Source organism: Colossoma macropomum, unplaced genomic scaffold (assembly GCF_904425465.1).
Source record: "Colossoma macropomum unplaced genomic scaffold, Colossoma_macropomum, whole genome shotgun sequence".
Lineage (NCBI taxonomy): Eukaryota > Metazoa > Chordata > Actinopteri > Characiformes > Serrasalmidae > Colossoma > Colossoma macropomum.
The window spans coordinates 15,882,658-15,903,199 of NW_023494800.1; the positions used below are offsets into that span (position 1 = coordinate 15,882,658).

Sequence of the window (20,542 nt, forward strand, 5' to 3'; positions counted from 1 at the left end):
AAACTGTGAAATTTATAAATTGTAAAGTCTATTGGTATACATGGACAGACTGGAGAGACAGGTAGCATGTGTGTGGGACAGTATCTCTGCAGGAGATCTACCCAGCACTGGGACTACATCATGTGGCCTCAGCACCAGCCATTGTTGAGTGTCGGGGGTTGGGGGGAAACTAGCTGAGGGGCCTCTGCTGGTATGTGCTGGTTGTTATTGCAGAAGAGCAGGAGATAGAGATAAGGCCTATAACGATCCACAAGCTCCTCTAGCTGAAGCCACTTGTTCATGACTTCAACAGAATGGTGTTCTCCTGTCCAACACTCCATTTCCCTGTAAATTCCCTTTAAATCAACATCTTGAAAAGTTTAAGCCGTGTGCATCTAAACAGGAAATATCAAAAACAGCTCCACGAGTGAACACATGCCCAATGTTTGTGTGAGCGAGTGAGTCACACAAAGGGATCAACGCACATAATTTGGACGACCAACATTACATAATCTACTTAGAGCCAGAGAGGAGTGAGGCGGCCTGAGACTGGAGGCCCAGCGCTGGCCCACTGTTCTGCCACATAATCTAACCAGACAGCACAGCTCCTCGGCAAAGAACACAGTGGACTTTGAGAGACAGATTTGTGGCAAAGTCTTTTTGGGACAGCTCTCGCCTCTCCTCTCCTCTCCTTCCTGTGTATTTCATAACTGGGCAACAAACCACAGCCACTAGAACACGCCAAATTTGTCCTAACCGCCGGGACAGGAAGCAGCACGGTTACTGCCAGTTCCTATCATATTACTGTCACCATTCAGTCAAATTTCCACTCGTCCAGAGACACAGCCTATCTGTGTGTAGTGGAGCCAATTATTTTATAAGCCACGTCAAGCAGAAGCTTGAAGGGTGACAAGTTCTGAAGCCCACTGCGAATAGTCCAAGCAGGCTTCAGCAAGCCTTGATGTATATCAGCAAAATAATAAAAAAGCTCCCAAAAGGAAATCTCTGCCCTTGGGTTCATATGCCAGTCAGTTAGATGGATGATGAAAACAGAGCTAATGTGTGAGGAAATCTGGGTGTGTGCCACTCATTTGCTTATCTTGAATGTCGAAGTGAAAACAGAAATCAGGCCAACACGATGCTTTTCCGCCACCCAGTGCTCATTTTGGTGAACTGCAACTGCCTCTTTTAGAGACCAGCAGGTCACCACACGTGTGTTCTATCCTCTTATAATTTACTTCTAAATGCACAGTTTTAGAATGGAGATACTTTTTCCAACACTGGTATTAAATTAATACACACCTTGAAGCCACATCATGTTTCAGGGATGGTATTTTCAGTACAAGGCACTACTGGTTACATTTGAAGTTTTATTAGCTACACTGTCATGGTACTCTGACAAACCTATAAACACTAAATGCTGTTAGTGTGCTGTTATTAGATTTTATCATTTTCACATGTCCATCACTGCAGAATTTGTCATCCAATTGCTTAGTTATGGCACAGTTAATCTTGGTCGCCACCTGGTGGTCAATGAGAAGGAAAACAAGTAGAACTCACTTTACAGTCAATTCTACTCCCGTTAATAAGCATAAAAGAATAGCAGTAAATCTGCTCTCATAAATGAGAATTCCACCATTTTTTTTTAAATGTATGTATAATTTAGGCATTGACGTGTTTTAATGTTTTTAATGTGAAATGCTGCACTATAGAGAAAATTATTAACTCTGATTTCTACACACTGGTGGTGATAGGAACCAGGGGTTGCCATGTCTACAACACAAATATAACTATTTTATTTACTTTATTAATGCATTTTATTTTTCAGAAAAAAAATTTGCCATGGATTTCTAAAATGTTTTAGCCCAAACAACTTCTCAAAACTATCCTGAAACAATGTCTCAGACATTAAGAACCATATTTATAACCATTTTGTGTAATAACCTTCTGTGAGGCAGCTTTAAAATGCATTAAACACCTCAGATGTCTAGTTCCTATCACTCCCACTGTAAGTCAAGTTGTTAAGTTTCTCTATAATGCACCATCACCACTTCACATCAAACCACTATGAATAACTTAGTGGTTTCTTAACGATTTAATAATTATGCAAAAATGTTGAAAAATATGTGCAATTATGTAAACTTTATTTTAACTCATCATGATATAAAAGAGATTTGGAACCAGTTCAAATTACGTAAAACAAACAGGATTTATTTATATATCTGTCACTAAGGCATTGATTTAGATAGTAAAGAAATTTAACTTGTATGTATGGATGTACTTTTAGAAATAACTGCTAATTAGATTTTTTTCCTCAGCATTTTTTTCAGTGAGGTGAACTGCACTTTCATGTGGTTTTCTCCAGTTATCAGATGTTACAAGATGAAGCGAAAGCTAAATGAATTGTGTTTAATTACTTGGCTGAGCCTCATTAGGTTACTGACTAAAGATTAGCTCACTGCTCAGTGGCAAAAGACTAGCCTGTAGGAAGGCCATGCAGATAGGACATTTAAATTTTTTATCACAGAACTTCAGGCACAGAGCTATTTTTACATGAAAAGCAATGCAGACGGACAAGCACGTATTGTTTCCCATTTTATTGAACACAAGAATTTTCGGACAGAATGAGAAGTCAAAATGATTTCGGTTAGTACTCAGTATTTACACCAGTGACAGTGAGGAGAGGAGAGGTGGTACCAATGCTTGAGACTTCATAAAAATTTTGTATACAAGAGTGAGAAGGCCCCTGCAGCTGAGAATGGATGGATGGATGGATGGATGGATGAGTTTGTAAGGAGGGTATTGGGAGGAGAGCTGTGATGGATGGAGTGAGCAAGCGAACGGGTGAGTCAGCTCCCATCCGACGGAGAGCTTTAGCTACAGACTCGTTTGTTTTGGCTCAGAGGACGAGCTCTAGACGCCGTCTGAAACAATCTTTATGCATTGTTTGATGTCTGAACACACTTTGATCCTTAAAAATAAGTTTGGATGGCACGGACGCAGCAGTAAACAACTTGCATGTAAACTCACATAGGAATTGGTCCCACATTGAATGGCAGTCGAACAGTGTGTCAAAAGCCACAGCAATCTCCAGCGCTTTTTCCATTTTTTTTCTCTTTTTTTTGTTTTCTACTTCTTCAATGAGAGAAACCCATAATGAGAGTTCATGATATCACAAGGAATGCTTTGTGTGCCTTTTTGGCAGAGTGTTAATATAAGCCTCTGTTTCTGGTTTCATCACGCACCAAAATCCTGCCACGCGTAATGTCAATCATGTAAAAAACAAAAGAAAGAACGAGAGAAAAAAAAGACAAATAAAACCAAAGTGACAAGGAACAGACCACATTGGACAGAACACTCAAAGAGATTCATACACAACAAAGAAAGCCTTTGTCACTGCTGTTCATTTAACAATTTACTGGCAAACCTTGACACCTATGACATCTAGTTTAGAATACCGTGCATGCTCATTTCAGATTGAAAAAATAGCCTTTTAATAGACAGGATTATAGTCTGGATTGGTCCACAGCAATGCTGATGATGCAGAGGAGGCTTCTGGCCAATTAAAGTCAAGAGTAGTAAAGAGGCTGCATCATTTGGTAATGGTGGGCTTCCCACAGTAACATTTCTGAGGGTCTTACTTTGCATCAGTTAAAAAGAGGCAAGGTCTGGAGTATGCGGCTAAGAGCCATCACGCTCACGTACTCCCCAAAACATATGCGACAACACAACACACTAAGAAAAGAAACAATTATATTTCACAGTTTACAGACCCGAACTGTTTCATACGTCCTCAGAATAGTCATCCAAAGACAACAAAGTAAGCTTCTAGTCCCAAACTACCTTTTCGCTGCTCCTCCAGAGTTTCGGTAAAGGCAGGCACTGAATGCTCAGACTACAGGCCTGCTTCAGAGAGGCTGTTTAAGTTTGAAGGCACCTTCTCCTTTTTATCTTTGAGTTTCATTTGTTTTTTCCTGCTGTCTGTATATCGTTGCTGTCTTTTTTATTTCTTTATTTTTTCCTTTATTTTACCGAGATGGAACATTATCTGAACTAATAGCTACACTTTTCACAACCTATGGATATTTGTTTCAAGTCTATGACAAAGAACACGTTGTATTCACACTAGGTTATTCACGCATTCACAGTGCACAAGCTTGCAGACTAAAGAATGAAAAACACTGTACAAATCAAAGATCAGTTTTCCCCCCCCGACTCTTTGTTATCCTCACTGGAGTACTATGGCTTAAATAAAGAAAATAATAATAAAAATAATTTGGCCATTAATTTATTTAATGCATAAAAAAGATAGTCAAACCCTAAACGTCTTTTTTCTTCTTCTTCTTCATCTTTGCTAATATTTAAATGGGGCACAGTTGCTGCAGCTGCCCATTGGAGGCACTGTTTATCAATGATGCAGGCTGAAGCAAATACAGGGACAGGTACAAGAGATGCTGATCATACGGTGGTGTGCACACTCATGCGTTTGATGTTTTAAGTCAACAACTGGCCCACTTGAGCGTGTGTGGCCGTCGTAGCTGTGCCACAACACAGCGGTGGGCTCGTACCCTTTAGGAGACTTTTGATTCCTCTCAAAAAGCTCTGTTTTGGTTCTATTATGGAGTGAAATGTGGGGAGGAGATCTCACCTCACTATGCTCACAGCATGGGAGCTCCCTTTCTGTCAACCTAAAATAAACAGGCTTGTGAAGTGAACGAAATAGAAACAAGGAGGGGGAATGAGATAAGTAGGTGTTGCTATAGAAGATAAAAACCAGTGGTAATTGTCTGACCCAAAAGCCAACTCCGACTCGTACGGTGGCACACGGTACGAAGCCTTTTAGCTGTGTTTGTTTTTTTAAAGAAGAAAGCGAGCTCTGTGTTCATAAGGGGAATACAAATGTAAAAGATGTAAACACTCAGGGCCGTAACGAAAACAATAAACAAAGGGCTTTATGAGAAAAAAAAATGCAAAGCAAGCATGCGAAACAATCTAAAATAAACAGTCAAAAAATAAACATAAAATAAAAGGCAGTTACTTTTGTACATTATTTAAACACAAGAAAAGTTTAAGAAATGTTCCCCAAAAATCCATACGTGGCGCAAAATAATGAAACACAGCAATACTGCATGTACATAAGTGAAAGAGCGTAGGTAAAGACAGTCTACACCATGTGTATGTGTTTGTGTACAACGCAAAAAGGCATTATTGAGGAGTAACGCTACGGTTCCCCATTGTTAACTTTTCCCACTGATATCGAGCTGCTGTTCCGAGTGAAAGGCAGGTGACGCTGATCGGAGAGATCATAGACAGAGGAGGTCAAGTAGAGTGCGCTAAAGGTAAAGGAACTTTCCTTCGCATTGTATGTGAACACAGAGAAACTAAACGTATAAGAAAAGAGAAATGAGAAAACAAACAAACCAAAAAATAAACAAAGGCATGTGCACGAGTTCTTTAGGCGCTCTATACATCTACAAACTCATCTTTTTTTGTTCTGCAAACTCATAGAAGACACTGAAGAAAGAATCAAGACTTTTTTTTGTTGTTTTGATGTGGTGGTGATGCTCGGAGGCCCTAGGGCACTGGATCACGCTTTGCTCTCGTTGCCGTTTGTCTGAGGGGCTTCGTTGGGCACTGTCTTCACCTCTGCCGGGGGCTTCTTCACCTCCGTGTCCTCCGATTTACTCTTCTCATCTGCGACAATCTTACCGCTGGGGAAAGAAAGAGAGACAGCACTTCATCAGCCGCAGCTCTCGGCACTGAGCATCCAGATGCTGTCTGCTGTCTTCATAAGTCTACTAAACTGCTTTAGTTTTTGGGGGTGGAAATTCATTCCAGTGGAACCAACGTATTTCACACATAACAGGATCTTTTTGGCTATCTTATCCTGACATCAAAGATGTACTGCAGACTGTTACAGGCCTTTTTATGAGAGGATGTATCGAGACAGACCAAATACAATGATGATGCAGATGACTGTCACAGGATCACACAGGCTGGGAGAGAATAGTAACAGCATGGTTTCAGCGAGGCAGTCCCTTGGGCTAGATTCAAACCCAGCTGCCTAGACAGTCCCCATAAAACTCTAACCATTAACCTTCCCCTTGATGTTTATTGAACGTACAATAATTCACTGACACATGAAAGGGTTTCTTCTGGGGCTGGCTGGTCCAGCGTGCAAAGATATTAAGCAAATTCATCTACTGCAAACCGTCTAGAATTATGAGACTCCAGCTCAGATTAAATTTTCCCTTCTAAGGAGATGACAGAGCTGATAGCAGGACTGCAAAGAGAAGTTTTCCCACATGATTTCTCAATGGACCAATTCATGGCCAGCACTGATTGCCAGTAATGGAATAGACTAGCCTCGTATCAGAGTGCCAAATCATTCATAAATGGATAATGAATCATGAAAATGAATGATGAGCTTTGCGAGAGGGAAATTGGGAGGGACGCTTGCTAATTGCATGTCTGACATGTTCACTCCTCTCAGCCAGGCCAAGCTATTTTTAGTGCCACCTGACCTGTGAAAAGGAACTGCTATTAGCTGGACACGTGTGGCTGCACAGTACATACATCAAAAGCTAGCGGCTGCCTTCAAACTGTAACCCAGGACCACCAGCATGGCTGTAGTGGCCTCACGGTCTCACAGGACGCAGCTGTCAGACACAGTGGGCTTTTGTAGGGGGAGAATAGAAGCAGTGGAGTGCAGGCGTCTCTCGTTACCATCTACACCATCTCAGTGGTATGACACAGTCTCAGTGGAGGGCTCCTTCAGTGACGTTCTCACTGTGAAAGCGATCCACAGTGTTCGGTGCCTTTGCCTGAGTATCACTGTATACCTTCAGCACAATGAAGCTATCTGAGTCCACTAGTGACTTGTGTGAAGAGCAGCCAGTATTGGTGAAGAAGATTGGGAAGCGCTGGGTGGCAGACGTGCAATAATAGGCTACTTTTAGGAGCTTGAAAAACTTCAAGAAAACAACTGACTTTATTCCCCTTAATACTGCCCTTAACCCAAACACCTAAGAGATTTTTGGTGTCCGAAGTTTGTTTCTTTAAGTTTGCGCTTGAGCTACAAAGCTAACTTACCACCAGAGATGTTCACAAGACACTTTGTGTGAGTCTGAGTCGAGTCTTGAGCCTCTGGGTTGCAAGTCGAGCCTTGAATCTTTAGTAGAGCATTTTAGTTTAGCCTTGTTAAGAACTGCAGGCACTGCATTGTAGAAAAGTAATCAGTTAGAAATGACTTCAAATAACAAGACTTTGTTTATACAAAAATCTTCTGAAAGACAGGACTGAAACACTACAGGCAGTAAACCTGGTGCTTAAAGAGGAAAGAGCCAAAAAAACATTAAATGGTTGTTTAGTCAGTAGTTTGTAAAGCAAGTATGCTAGCTAGCCGGCATAATCGCTAATCCAGCTGAACTTTTAGAGGATTTTAAAGGAATGAGACTTATTGTCTTATTAAAGCTTCAGCTACATTAGCTATTAACATCACCTACATTAGCTATTGTTTTAGCCAGCATATTTGCCATCCATACTACATGCTAGCCAACTGTTTCATGCTGTTTCTCCTCTTTTTCTTTAAACACCGCATTTACCACATGTAGTAACAGAATGAAGTTTTTTTTAATAAACAGGGGCTTGTTAGCTGAAGCCATATCGAACTTGCCACTGTGAGAGACTGCAGTGCCGTAATTACATTTACATTTTTGGCATTTGGCTGACACTCTTATCCAGAGTGACTTACAATTTGATCATTATACACAGGCAGGTGAAGGTAGTGTTAGGAGTCTTGCCCAAGGACTCTTATTGGTATAGCTTAGGGTGCTTGCCCAAGCAGGGAACTGGAGGTTTAGAAATGAAAGGTTTTATTCATTTATTGCATTCAGGTTCTACTTTCATCCATTCTGTTTGAGTTTTTTTTTTCAGGCTTTAGTCTTAAGTCAGAGTCAAGTCATGTGTTATTTAAGGCCAAGTCAGAGTTGAATCACAAGTCAGTCAGTCAACATGCGACTTCAGTGTGACTCGAGTCCCCATCTCTGCTTACCACACCAATTAGCCAGTTAGCATTATACAAACTGCATGCAGGTCATAACACAATGTTTGATGAAAAAATATATTGCATATCTAAAGACAGTAGTAGCAGCCGTCTTAATCTCTGTTTTTACCATCTCTAATGCTAACTGTTGCACTATAAGCTTCCATCACTTGTTAGCTACATTAGCTTTGTAGGTCTTGTGCACAACTACATTTTGGACATTAAACATGTCTTGGCAGATGGACAGCATTTCGTGTAAGGGAAATGCTGTGCAAATGTGATTTTTTATTTGACAAACTAAGAGTCAGAGTTCTGTCTTTAATAGTGAATAACAGCAGAAGCCTAAGCCAGATAAGGTGGTGGAGATCAGGCTAAATCACCGACATCCCTATTGTCTGTTTGTATCCACAGCTTGGTGCCATTCAAGGTGAATTCCTTGGTGTGCGAAACTCTCATCTTTTAAGACGAGATCAAAATACCTAAAAAAAAAACTGTCTCAACAGAGAACAGTTGGAAACTCGTCAGGTATCTGTTCTGTAAAAGCCAAGCAGGTTGCGTGGGAAGTCTTCACTGGGGGCTGGTGCTGAGGCAGGATGAATCCCCCCTCTGTCACACACACACACGCGCACAGACGGCTAAACCAATGAATCCAGGAGGCGGGGAACCTCCCTGTGGCGTCCCTGCTCGGATCAGATGACTGAGGGAGAGAGGGAGGCAGCATCTGAAGTGCGCAAGCTGGGGAGGCTGGGCGAGTGGCGGAGAGAGCAAAGTGCTCCGCATAAAGAGGAGAGAGGCGAAAAACAAAGTCTGTGGTAAATATTTAAAAATTCCACCTCGCTCCCTAGTGGTGAATCTTAGCAGCCTGTTAACAGCCCTCTTCCTTTGTACTTTCAAACATGAAGCAAGAAGCGGATACTAAAGAGGTGCGCTTTTATGCTAGCTCTCTGTGTGTGGCATGCAAATCAGCCCTCCTCTCAGCCCTCCTCGCATGCAAACACGCGCACAAGCACACCCAGCAGGCCGAGATGAGCAAACTCAGACGATGCGGTCTCCATACACAATTCTACAAAGCCTTCTGGCAAGCGAGGCCATGGCCTGAAGTTGAGCAGACCGACTCTGTCCAAGGTAACAAATGGACATGTTTGATTCATCAGAGCGTTCTGCATCAGAGAGCCTACAGGAGAAGGAAGCTATCTGAGCGACAGACAAAAGCAGCAAAGCCTCATGTTCATGCATGCCAACACAACACAGGAATCCAGCTGCTGTGTGCCAGGCCTGACAGAGGCCATCGTTAGCATGCTGAACATGAATCACCTGGAGGGAGAGCGTTACGCTCATTAAAAAAAATCTTTCCATCAACCTTCAACATTCCCTCAATCACACTTCTTCCAGAGATGCATTAGGATCCCTCATTGACATTTTTCTCTCAAGGAATGGGCATTTTTACTACTTTATCGACACTGTTAAACCAATAGTATTTAAAAATGACAAAATAATACATGGTTTATTTCATTTTTAAATTTGAAAATCACAATGTTTAAGTAAAAGAACAGTACGTTTAGATATCAGTATATTGATTTGCCACACCCATCTCTAGTACTGGCCCATTTCAGTCACCGTGGGTGCAAAAGGAGCTAAATGAGCAGGGATGTCCTCGTTTACTCACAACAGGAGTTTCACCTTTGTTGCTGCAAATCTTTCAGAGATATTAGAAGAATCAATTAGCCAGCCCTGCAAACAAAACCAAACAGAAAGCCAACCAATTTTACAATTTCATAATAGGTTTGGCTTTAAAAGGCTGCCATCAGTGATCCAATGTTTTACCAGCAGTGCAGATAAGCCATGCAGATCAGCTCTCTGCTTAGGAACACTGTACTTCAGCGCAGGTGTAAAAAGGCGATGAATGCAGCTGCATAAGAATGCAAGATACTGCAACTAATGATTATTTCTATAATCAATTAATTTATCGACTACTGTTTGATTCATTGACAAACCTAACCATTCTATCTTCTGTCCTTTTGTCCAATGTTTGCCTCAACGTTGTTCCATCTGTGCACATACACATTTTCTTAGTCGCTTATCCTTCTTGGTCACAGGGTGGGGATGCTGGAGCCTATCCCAGCAGTCAATGGGTGGAGGGCAGGAAACAGGTCGCCAATCCATTGCAGGGCATACAGACAGACATATACATTTATATGCACGCTCACACCAGGGGCAATTTAGCGTGTCTAATTGGTCAAACTGTGTGTCTTTGGACTGTAGTTAGACACGGGGAGGAAGGACCACACAGAAAGGACCCTGGTCGGGAATCGAACCCAGGCCCTTCTTGCTGTGAGGTGACAGCGCTACCAACTGCGTGAAGCAATATCGCCCCCAACACGTTCCATCAGAAAGACCAGGTGTATCAACTGAACATTATAGAGCATCACAGATGATGTGTCCACTTCTATAACTGACATCGTTGATGATGAATTGTTGCTGCCGTAATGATGAACGGGCTAGAGCAGCATTTCTTCATGAAAGGAGAGGATGTGAAAGGCATGAGTGATTGAGTGGGTGAGTGAGGGAGTGAGTGAGTGAGTGAATGGGTGAGTGGAATAGTGAGGGCGAAGAGAGACAAACACTAACACAGGAGAGGTGGAGAGTGGTGAGGACAGAGACAAACACACGAGTAGAGATCTAGAGGTGACCATACTCGTCCTGGCTGGGTGCGGTGGTGGAGTCAGAGGAGGGCGTGCGCAGCGTGTCAAACGCGTCCTGGGCCACATCAGTGTCTGACGACTGGAGGGCCCCTCCGTCTACCTGCTTGGAGTCCGTAGCTGTTGGGGGGCTTTGGACCGCCTCCGCTGGGCTTTTGGCCCCAGCGCTCTGAACTGAGTCGGCTTTGGGGTCAGACAAGGGGGCCGGTTTTGGGGCTTCTGAGGGTTTAGCAGTGTGAGTGGAAGGGCCATCGCTCAGGTCCACCAAAGGAGCCACGGCAGCAGCGGGGGAGGTAGGAGAGGTGACGTTGGCTTTTGGGGTGCTAGACTGAGGGGCTGCTTTGGGCTCAGACGCACTGGGGGCAGTGCTGGAGGTAAGGGTGGTGCTTTCGCTAGCAGGGCTGTCAGTGACTGCCTCTGAGTTAGTGGCTAAAGAGGGGAGCAAATCCACTACTGTGGCTGTGGTGTCAGCAGCATGCCTAAGAGGACAGGGGAAGACGAGGAAGAGGGGGGACAGAAAGAGAGAGAGAGAAGAAGTGAGAGAGAGAGAGTAAGACAGAAAAATACAAGAGAGAGAGGCAAAGACAGAGAGAGAGAGAGAGAGAGAGAAAGAGAGAGAGAGAGAGAAAGAGAGAGAGAGAGAGAGAGAGAGAAGAAAGAAAAAAGAGAGAAGAGAAACAAAGACAGAAAGAGAAAAGAGAACAGGAAGAGTGAAGGGAGGGGAAAAGGGAGAGAAAGAAAGAGACAAAGAGACAGAAAGAGAGATGGGGTTGAGACGAGAGAGAAAGAGAGAGAGATAGAGAGAGAGAGAGAGACAGAGGAAGAGAAATGCAGGAGGAGACAAAGAGAGAGAGTTCAGGAGGGAGAAAGGCAAAAGGGAGAGAGAGAACAAGAGAGAGAAGCAGAGAGACAGACAGGGGAGAAAGAAAGAAAGAGACATAAGGAGAGTCAGAGAGAGAAAGGGAGAAAGTGAGTGAGACAGAGAGAATAGAGAAATGAAGGGAGAGGGCGAGAAAGAGAGCAGGAGAGAGAGAACGGGGGGAAAGAGGAGGAAAACAGAAGGGAGAGAAGGAGAAAGACGCACAGCCAGATTTTCAGGAAGAAAAAGAAAAGAAGAGGCAGAAGGAGGCCGGGGCACAAATACATACAGTGTAAGTGCAACATGCGGTTTCAAAGTGAAGAAATAAAATATATTCATGTTAGTCAGTATCATAGTGTGAGAGCAGTGAGAGATACACTCTGTGCTATCTCCAGCATAAACTAGCGCCCTCTTAAGCATTCATCTCCATAAACATGAGAGGACACGGCATAATAGAAGTGCATCACACTGCATCTGTGGTAAACACTACATGACTCAAAAGGCAAACACCAGGCTTATGCGTTCTTTCCCTGGAGGTGAGCGGACTAATCATACTTACAGCAACCCCACTGCCCAGATCCTGCGCTGCATTCTGAGCATGATCAACCTGAGACCGGTCCCCACTTCTCATTCACTGACCAAACTCCTTAAATAGCTCTCCAGCCGCTCATGTATTAGCTTCTATTCAGGTCGTTCCCAGCGGTCGCTATTCTGACAGTGATATCATTAGCCACCTATTCTCATGAAGCCATTTCTTTCATAATCAAGCCTAATGCTCACCACGAGTGCAATATGACCCTAGCCACTATTAACTTTGGCCAAGGGCCCTTTTCGCTCTTGTCTAGCTTTTTTTTTCATGACTGAGAGGTCTGTGCCTGTGCACATGCATGGATGTATGTGAGACAGAGGGACTCACTCAGGGTCGGTGAGGGGAGTAGTCTCATTGGGTTCGGTGGGGCCTCCTCCCTCGTGGTTGGGGGTGCGCTCCTCCTCTGTCCTCACCTCTACTATCGGCTCTTTGGACTCATCCTTCCTGTTAGAGAACCACAGATAGTGAAGGTCAGCTGGAGACAGAAGCACTTTATCAGCAGAGCGAAACAAGTCATCTAGGACTGATTTAAAGAGGAATTCCACCAATTTGACTACATTTCTGCATATTTCTCTCTTATTGATTACTGCAACTACCTCTACTCGGATATCTGTTAGAGTAGATCACGTAGCTCTTGTTAATAGTTTGCATTTTTGTCCATTTTATAGACAACAGCATGTCTGAAACCACAAAAGCAAGTTTAATTTAGATTACTTAACAACTCAACACGGTTTAAGGCAAGTGTGTAGTAATTTAGGTCATGCAGTATGTATGATGCTAATTGATGGGGTATAAGCATTAGCATACTTTTTAGCTATATTAGCTTCATAGCTCCAAAACTAAAGATGCAAACAAAAACTTCAAACATGGTTGATCAGCTACATTTGGGGTTGGGGAAAACTGTGTAAATTAGATTTTTTAACACTGTCATAATCACTTAAATAAATGTAAAGGACACTTGCTAAAATACTAGGAAGCTTTTTGTCACAGAATTGATATCTGTCCCAACTCTGTTCTTTTCACCTGTTTTATATGTTATTTTTATATAAATACTCTTGGTTTTGTTTTTGCAGAGTCTTCCACTACTGTTGCATTTACTCTGACAATCTTTCATTTTCTTGATTCTTGATTTTCTTACCATGGAACCAGCCTGTTATTTAAGTTATGATCTGTGCTACAAAGATAATCTTCGGAAACGTTTAAATAAATTGCCTCTGCACAATACATCTTGCTTCCTCACCTCAATAGTTATACACTCCTTTTATATCTCAACAGTAACAAGAGCAAATGCCACCAGTGGGGTAAATAAACTCTTGCAGAATCACATTCAACTTCATGTAACTTTTTAGAAGCCATTTTTCTATCAAGGAGAGTTTGACAATGGTGATTTCACGGTTTTGTCGAATAAACTGACTCCACATAAGCGGCGCCCTTTCTTCATATTCTCATTCTAAAGCGGAACACAGTTCCCCTCCATTGCTCTCCTCTTAACTCCGCAGCAATCAGCCAATATTCCCTTCATTCTCATTCATAGAGCAAGATGTGCTCGAATCAGGCCTGTTACAGGCTCTCCTGGAGAGCTGACGGACACGATAAAGACAGTGGAACTCTGACTGATAGTGATAACAGAACCAAGAGCTCCGCAGTGAAGAGCTTTGTAGCGTAGAGCCATGAAAACAAAGGAAGAGCGCTCACGTGAAGGCCGCTTTGCCCTCCTCTACGTCCTTGCCCTTGGTGGTGGGCCCAGACTTGCCGCAGAAGTTGACAGCGATGCACATGAGGAGGCCGCACTTGTTGAGGAAGTAGCATGTGACGTCCACACCAAAGAGCAGCAGGAGAAAGACCACAATGAGGATGCCCACGATGGCTCCTGTGCCCAAGCCGGAACCGCTGGCCACTGTGTCTTAGGAAGGAAGGAGGACAGAGAAATAGAAAACACTGAGACTGGGGTTTCTGCTTTAACACCTCATGGCCCTCACTGACTTCTCCACTGAGATAATAATATGTCTACTTTCATCAATAATTAACCCCTTAAACTATAGGCCTGTAATTTAGTTATTAATTTAGGTGTACTAGCCAGTAACCACGATAAATTGACCTATACATGCTCTGCCTACTAATGCACTCATAGCAACTGTTGCTAGGCTGGACAAGCTTTAAAGAATGATGAAAAAATCCAATTCTACAACACAAGAAACTACAGTGCACAACTCATTATTTGTCAAAATGCCTAAATTTATTACGGTTACCCATTTAAATATTTCATATTTGGTAAATGTCTGACAGTGTTGGGGTAGTTAATCAGGAAAAAAGTAATGCATTACAAATGACAAGCTGTAATGGGATAACTTTACTCATTACTTCCAGGAGAAGTAATCTAATTACTCTAAGAGGCACAGACATCTGTACCAGCTCTAGAAGGGAAAACCTAGCAGTCATTTTCAGCACTTTATTTCAAAAGAAAAAGACTGTTAAAGTAAACATCATTTACATGAGGATCTTTATCCATCAGTTTCATATTTGCGTGATTAGATACTTCGACAGATTGCTTGCCACACTACCTGTGCTTGCACTCTGCGGCTCACTTTCACAATCAAAGTGACGCAGTCATCTGATGCAGGTAGTACACATACTCAAATTTCATACTAAGACTGGCACCAATGATCTATATAGAGGAAATGTATTTGGGAATTTATATTTTGGGTATTTATAGGATTTGAATGCATCCTATATAATTATTATTGTTTTCTTACAGATATATGAGTAACACTAGAATTATATTTTTCATTGAGTCACTGTAATGTGATTACAAGAATTTAAACTGTAATGCGTTACACTACTTTGTTACAGGGAAAAGCAATGGCATTACAGTAACGTGTTACTTTGTGCTGTATTACCCCCAACACTGATGTTTGAAAGGCCACGCTGCTACGACAGAGTGTCATTTCATTGTCTTGCAATTGAGATAGTTAGTATGCTGACATATTTGTTATAGTTGTTTCCCATTTGTTTCGTTTATCTTCAACAACACAGTCCAGCATAGCATTTTAAACTGAAAACTCAAGGTAGTGACCTGCAATTTCTAATTAGGTAGAACAGGATTTTGCCAATGTTGTGTAGAACTTGTCCAATCTTGTGACAGTTATGCAAGAGTACATTGGAGATTGGACCTTGGAGAGATTAATTCAGTAGTTACTATGAAACTAGTTTGTAAGCTCTGTAGTTAAAAAGTGAAGGACAGAAGTGAGGGCCATCGAGAGACCGTTTAAGGGGTTAAGACAGTATTGAAAAAAACAAACCAACAATGACATCACGCATAGCCTGTTACAGTGTCAAGTAATTGAAAATTTGTCCTGATGAGAGCAGTGAGGAGGAAAGCCACACGCACACACGCACAAGCTTGAAGAAGTTAAACACAGCAGCTCAAACACAGCCAGACCAGCTGATGACTGCATGGGACACACTGCATGATAGCTATGCAGTGTAAAGTAAAACACAGGGAAATGTACACCTGATTGGGGCATCTGGCATTTTTTATATGGAGATGAACCAGGCATGCTCATTCAGAAGAACATAATGAACTTTCTTTGTACAGTATATCGAGCATCCGCATTCACAGACACAATTACAAAGAAGGTTATTCTGTTCATGTCTGCAGTGCACCAAAGTTCATACAGAGAAATTGCACCAGCATGAAATTGAGATGATAATCTTAATATTAAGCCTTCAGTGCTCCAGAGAGTTCACTTACTTTTAGAGGAGTGCAGCACACACACAAATGCATGCATCCACGCTGACAAACACATCGAGTTTAGACCAGCATGTTACACATGAGAAAGAAAGGGGGTGAGAGGAGATGGTAGTATTATGCTTTTAGATGGGAAAACATAGGCTACTTACCAGAAATTAAAATTCTTACATCATGCTCAACTACTAGAGGGTTTACAGGGTTTGGATGAGTATGTGAGTGGTGGAAATTTGACTATGGTCCAAAAGGTCATAAGTTCAATCTGGCTGTTAATATCCTGTTAATATTCTGCTACTGCCATTGTGCCCTTGGTCAAGGCATTTAACTCCACGACACTCCAGGGGGATCGTGCTGGCAAGTGGAATCACTGCTATGTGCAGAAGCATCAACTAGACAGAATAGTATTGTTAGATGTACTCTAATTAGACCTAATCACCATCTGTGCTAAAATATATCTTCCATTTATGTATTTACATTAATATCTTTCAGTAGAATAGCAAATAGGAAGAAGAATAATAAGAACAATGAATGCAATGTTGATCAGAGAGGAATAAACATATTTAATGTTTAAATATGGCCTGACCTAAACTTTAGTTGTTAGATAACATCGGCCCACACTGAAGTCGAATTTATCTGTGAAAATCCTGATAAAGTTGATTTTCAGCATCTTGTTTAATGATGGTAAAAAATACACCTTCCTAAGGTTTTAATGGGTCCATGCTTGTGCCTGCCTTTATAGTGACCAGCTAATTTGACAGTCACTATCTATACTCTTATTACAGTAATACAAGCTGAACTAGTAAACTGGAACACAAAACACTATCATGGTTAAAATAACAAAAACACATAAAACACATTCAAACACATTCAAGGATAACCTTTCTACAAGGAGAACTGCTGATTAATAAAGTTGTATATAAAAATATGGGCGACTATGGACAAATTATGTTTTCTTGATTGCGTAAGTAAAAATGTGCAAATATTACGGCAAATTTTATATTTTATGTTTTATTTTTTCTCCAATATGTTTAGTCTATGGACTAAAATTAGCAGAAAATGAATATTTAAGAATATTTAAGTGTTCACTGTAGAGGATGTGTTAACTTATTTTCACTTATTTTCACTAAAAAAATCAACACAACATGTAATTTGACCAGGGGTGTTCAAACTTTTGCACACAACTGTAAAAAAGATAAGAGCTAATTAAAAGAAACAAAAAAAGCAATTCTAAGAAGCTCCACCCCTGCCCTGAAATATTTATGTTATTTGAGACTTGAATTCCTGTTGGTTATTGAAGATGAGACACCACAGGCAAAAATGAGGATTATGGTTCCATCATTTTTCTACTTCTGTAATATGTCTTCTATTACCTGTAATCATTAAAATGCTCAGAAATTTCAGTGTGTTTGGTCAATTCACATCCAACTGCATCTGAATTAGCAGCTTTAATGAATGCCTAGCTCTGCTACACAGTTGTGTTGTGTTATGCATCACTGAGAAGCTTGTTTCCTGTAGAATCTAACAGAATATCCAAATATGTTTATTTCCCTTGTCCTAATGAGAACATTGACACAAACTGTGCATGTTTTTTTGAGATATCTGGGTAGTGCAGTTCTGAGGTTGATTCTTGAAAGCAGTTTTCTCAAAATCTGCTTTTTTTCTATATTCATAAAGAAAGAAATCACAGTTTTTAGAATTCCTACATTCATGAAACATCAAATATTCATTTCTATTCATATTCTGAAAGTTATTGCAGAAGAATTCCCTATTATATCATGCATAGATGGATTCATGCAAAACAAAATGACCTCAAAAATGTTTAATAATAAAATTGCATAGTGTTTTCTTGATTAAACAATAAAACAATGAGGTTTCACTATACTGTAGAATCCTTTCTTTGTGTCTTACAATGAAATATACATTTTAATTCTTCCTTTATCCAAAGGCTTGATTTGGGGTTTTCAAACATGAATGCAGATTTAAGTAGACAACATGTAACTTGAACACAAAAATGTATATTTTTGCAAGACAAAAAAAAAATCTTGTAAGAACATCAGTGATCAAAAAAGATTTACTGTGCTACCCAATTCACCTGTAATGTCTTGCCAAATTGACAATATTTAATAATTCACAGTTAAAATCTGATAATCACATCAGTCAGTAAAACATTGTTTAATTAAAACTATTGGATTCTATTACATTTTTGACCATTACGCAAATATAAATGACACCTGCTGATGGAATTTTTAGTACCAATACCCATATCAGTCTAATAATAAAGGAGGCTTATCAGTCATCATGACTGGATTGTAGGCCTGCTTTTGAGTAATGAGGGTTACTGCAAAGTGCAACACTGAAATTTCTAATTCACATTTGTTTGTTCGAGAGTCAATATAGTCTGAAATGCAAACCGTGCAGATGTCCAGAATGAGGGACTGAGCAGCGGAAAGTATTCATTTACAATTTTACACACAAAATAGGTGTGAGATAGCAGTAAACAGATAATAAAAATGGTTCTGCAAACTCATACATCCTGCTGAAATAATATGCATTGGGAGTGTGTTTGTGTTTTTTTTGCAGCCATTTTAGTCTCAAAACAGCCTCTGTGAAGCCCTGTTATCTTTCTCCAGCACGCGGTTTAGGTTCAGGCAGCCAGGCACCACTGCCAGCGTATTAGCACTCCAGGATCAAGAGCCTGGGACAGTGTGGGATACATCTGACTGGGTCATGGTGCTCTGCCGAGCATGCTTGCTCCATGGTTCCAGTCAAAAGTTCGGACACACTCGACTGAATGTATGCTTTTCATAATCTTCAGTCCTTAGATGGTTAATTCTGCTTTTAATCTACTCTTCCTATTAAGTAATTATGTTGGTGTAGCTATTTTTTAATAAAAAACAACAGGAAAAAAGAGTGATCTCCTTAATATCTCTGTAGTTTCTCCTAGACAACAAGATGAAAAGACAAAAGAGGGTTTGGCTTAAGTTTCTTGCTGTTTAGATGCTTCTCCTGAGCAACAGACCTCAGTAATCTTATGTCTTGTCCTGAGTTTTAGCAGAGATCAATTCACATTGTGCTCAGATTTGCTGATATGATAATATTTATGTTTATCTGGGACTAATTTCTCCTTTAGCTCGTCTTCTTTTTATCTGATGCTGTTTCTTCTAGAGAATTTTAGAATCACTATTAAGCCTCCTGAGCCATCAGAAGGCAACATTTAAACAATAAATTGTTTCTCTGGAGAAATTTAAGTTGGAAGTTGATAAATTGTTATATATGAGCAAGCCAATAAATAAACAGGAATATAGCTATATATCTTCACGCACCTTTTATCGTTACTCAGATTGAATAAATGTTTCTAAAAAAAGCCGGCAATGATTAGAATTCCAGTCTGAATGTCTGCTTATGCTTGTTTAGAAACTGCTGCACTGAATCTAACAACAAAAGCAAAGGCTGAGGCGGCGTGGTTTGCTTGCTGCTCTGACAGTATTATCAGTGCTTCCTTTTAACATGTGTTACTTTAACCAACAGTCTTTTGTGTAATAACTGCTAGACCCTTGTGATTTAACAACTTACAGACTTTCTCTTAAAATGTAGCTGTCACGACTACACCAGAAGCTGGAGACGTTTTTACCTAAAGGTTTATGCTTAAATGCTTAAAAGTTGTTTGTAAAATGAATATAAACAGAAGTTCATGCCTATCTTGGATTTTTTCCAAAACATTATTTTAAATGAAATGAAATCATCCATCCATCCATCCATCCATCATCTAAACCGCTTATCCTTCTGGGTCGCGGTGGGGTGCTGGAGCCTATCCCAGCTGTCATTGGGCGGAAGGCAGGATACACCCTGGACAGGTCGCCAGTCCATCGCAGGGCAGACATACAGACATACACATTCACACACACACACACACACTCACACCTAGGGGCAATTTAGCGTGTCCAATCGGCCTGCATGTCTTTGGACTGTGGGAGGAAACCGGAGTACCCGGAGGAAACCCACGCAGACACGGGGAGAACATGCAAACTCCACACAGACATGACCCTGGTCGCCCGGCCGGGAATCGAACCCAGGCCATTCTTGCTGTGAGGCGACAGCGCTACCCACTGCGCCACCGTGCCGCCCGAAATGAAATCATATTTAATAAAATATTTTTTTAAACGTCCCAACAGCAAGTAGTTATCAGCAGCCAACAAGTTCTCAGCATATGTGGAACTTCTTTAAGCCTGTTGGAAAAGCACCCCAGCTGGCACCCTATGAAGCTGCTTGAGAGAATGCCAAGAGTGTGCAAAGCTGCATCAAGGCAACTTTAAAGAATCCTAAATATATGAATTTTTTTTTTACCAAAACAGCATATTTCTATGTGTGTTATTTCTTAGTTTTGCTGTATTGACTATGATTCTAAAATGTGTCCAAACTTTTGAGTAACAGTGTGTAATGCAGCTGCGGTACTACTCAAGCCCAAATAAATAAATAAAATGTTTACGACTACATCTTCTTAGCATATAACCCTGTTTCCTACTCAGTGAACATGTACATTCAGCTCATTTGGGACCTTTCAGCTTAATAATTACCCAGTCATAAGCTAACGAACACCCAGTGTAATAATAGCTGTATAATTAAT

General features: G+C 41.0%; 1 protein-coding gene across 3 annotated transcripts in view; it reads right to left on the reverse strand.

Moving 5' to 3' along the window:
• Positions 1-2,561: 2,561 nt before the first annotated feature.
• ncam1a (neural cell adhesion molecule 1a) overlaps positions 2,562-20,542 on the reverse strand; it is a 235,708-nt gene continuing 217,727 nt past the window's right edge. For 2 of the 3 annotated variants that reach the window (XM_036588862.1, XM_036588861.1), the window contains 3 exons: positions 13,866-14,073; positions 12,498-12,614; positions 2,562-5,690 (listed from right to left, as the gene is read on the reverse strand). In XM_036588862.1, the coding sequence (XP_036444755.1) occupies positions 5,567-5,690; positions 12,498-12,614; positions 13,866-14,073 (449 nt within the window). In that variant the 3' untranslated portion in view covers positions 2,562-5,566. Of the gene's footprint in view, positions 5,691-10,718; positions 11,202-12,497; positions 12,615-13,865; positions 14,074-20,542 lie in introns of all 3 variants that reach the window. The other variant, XM_036588864.1, reaches the window with a different exon arrangement.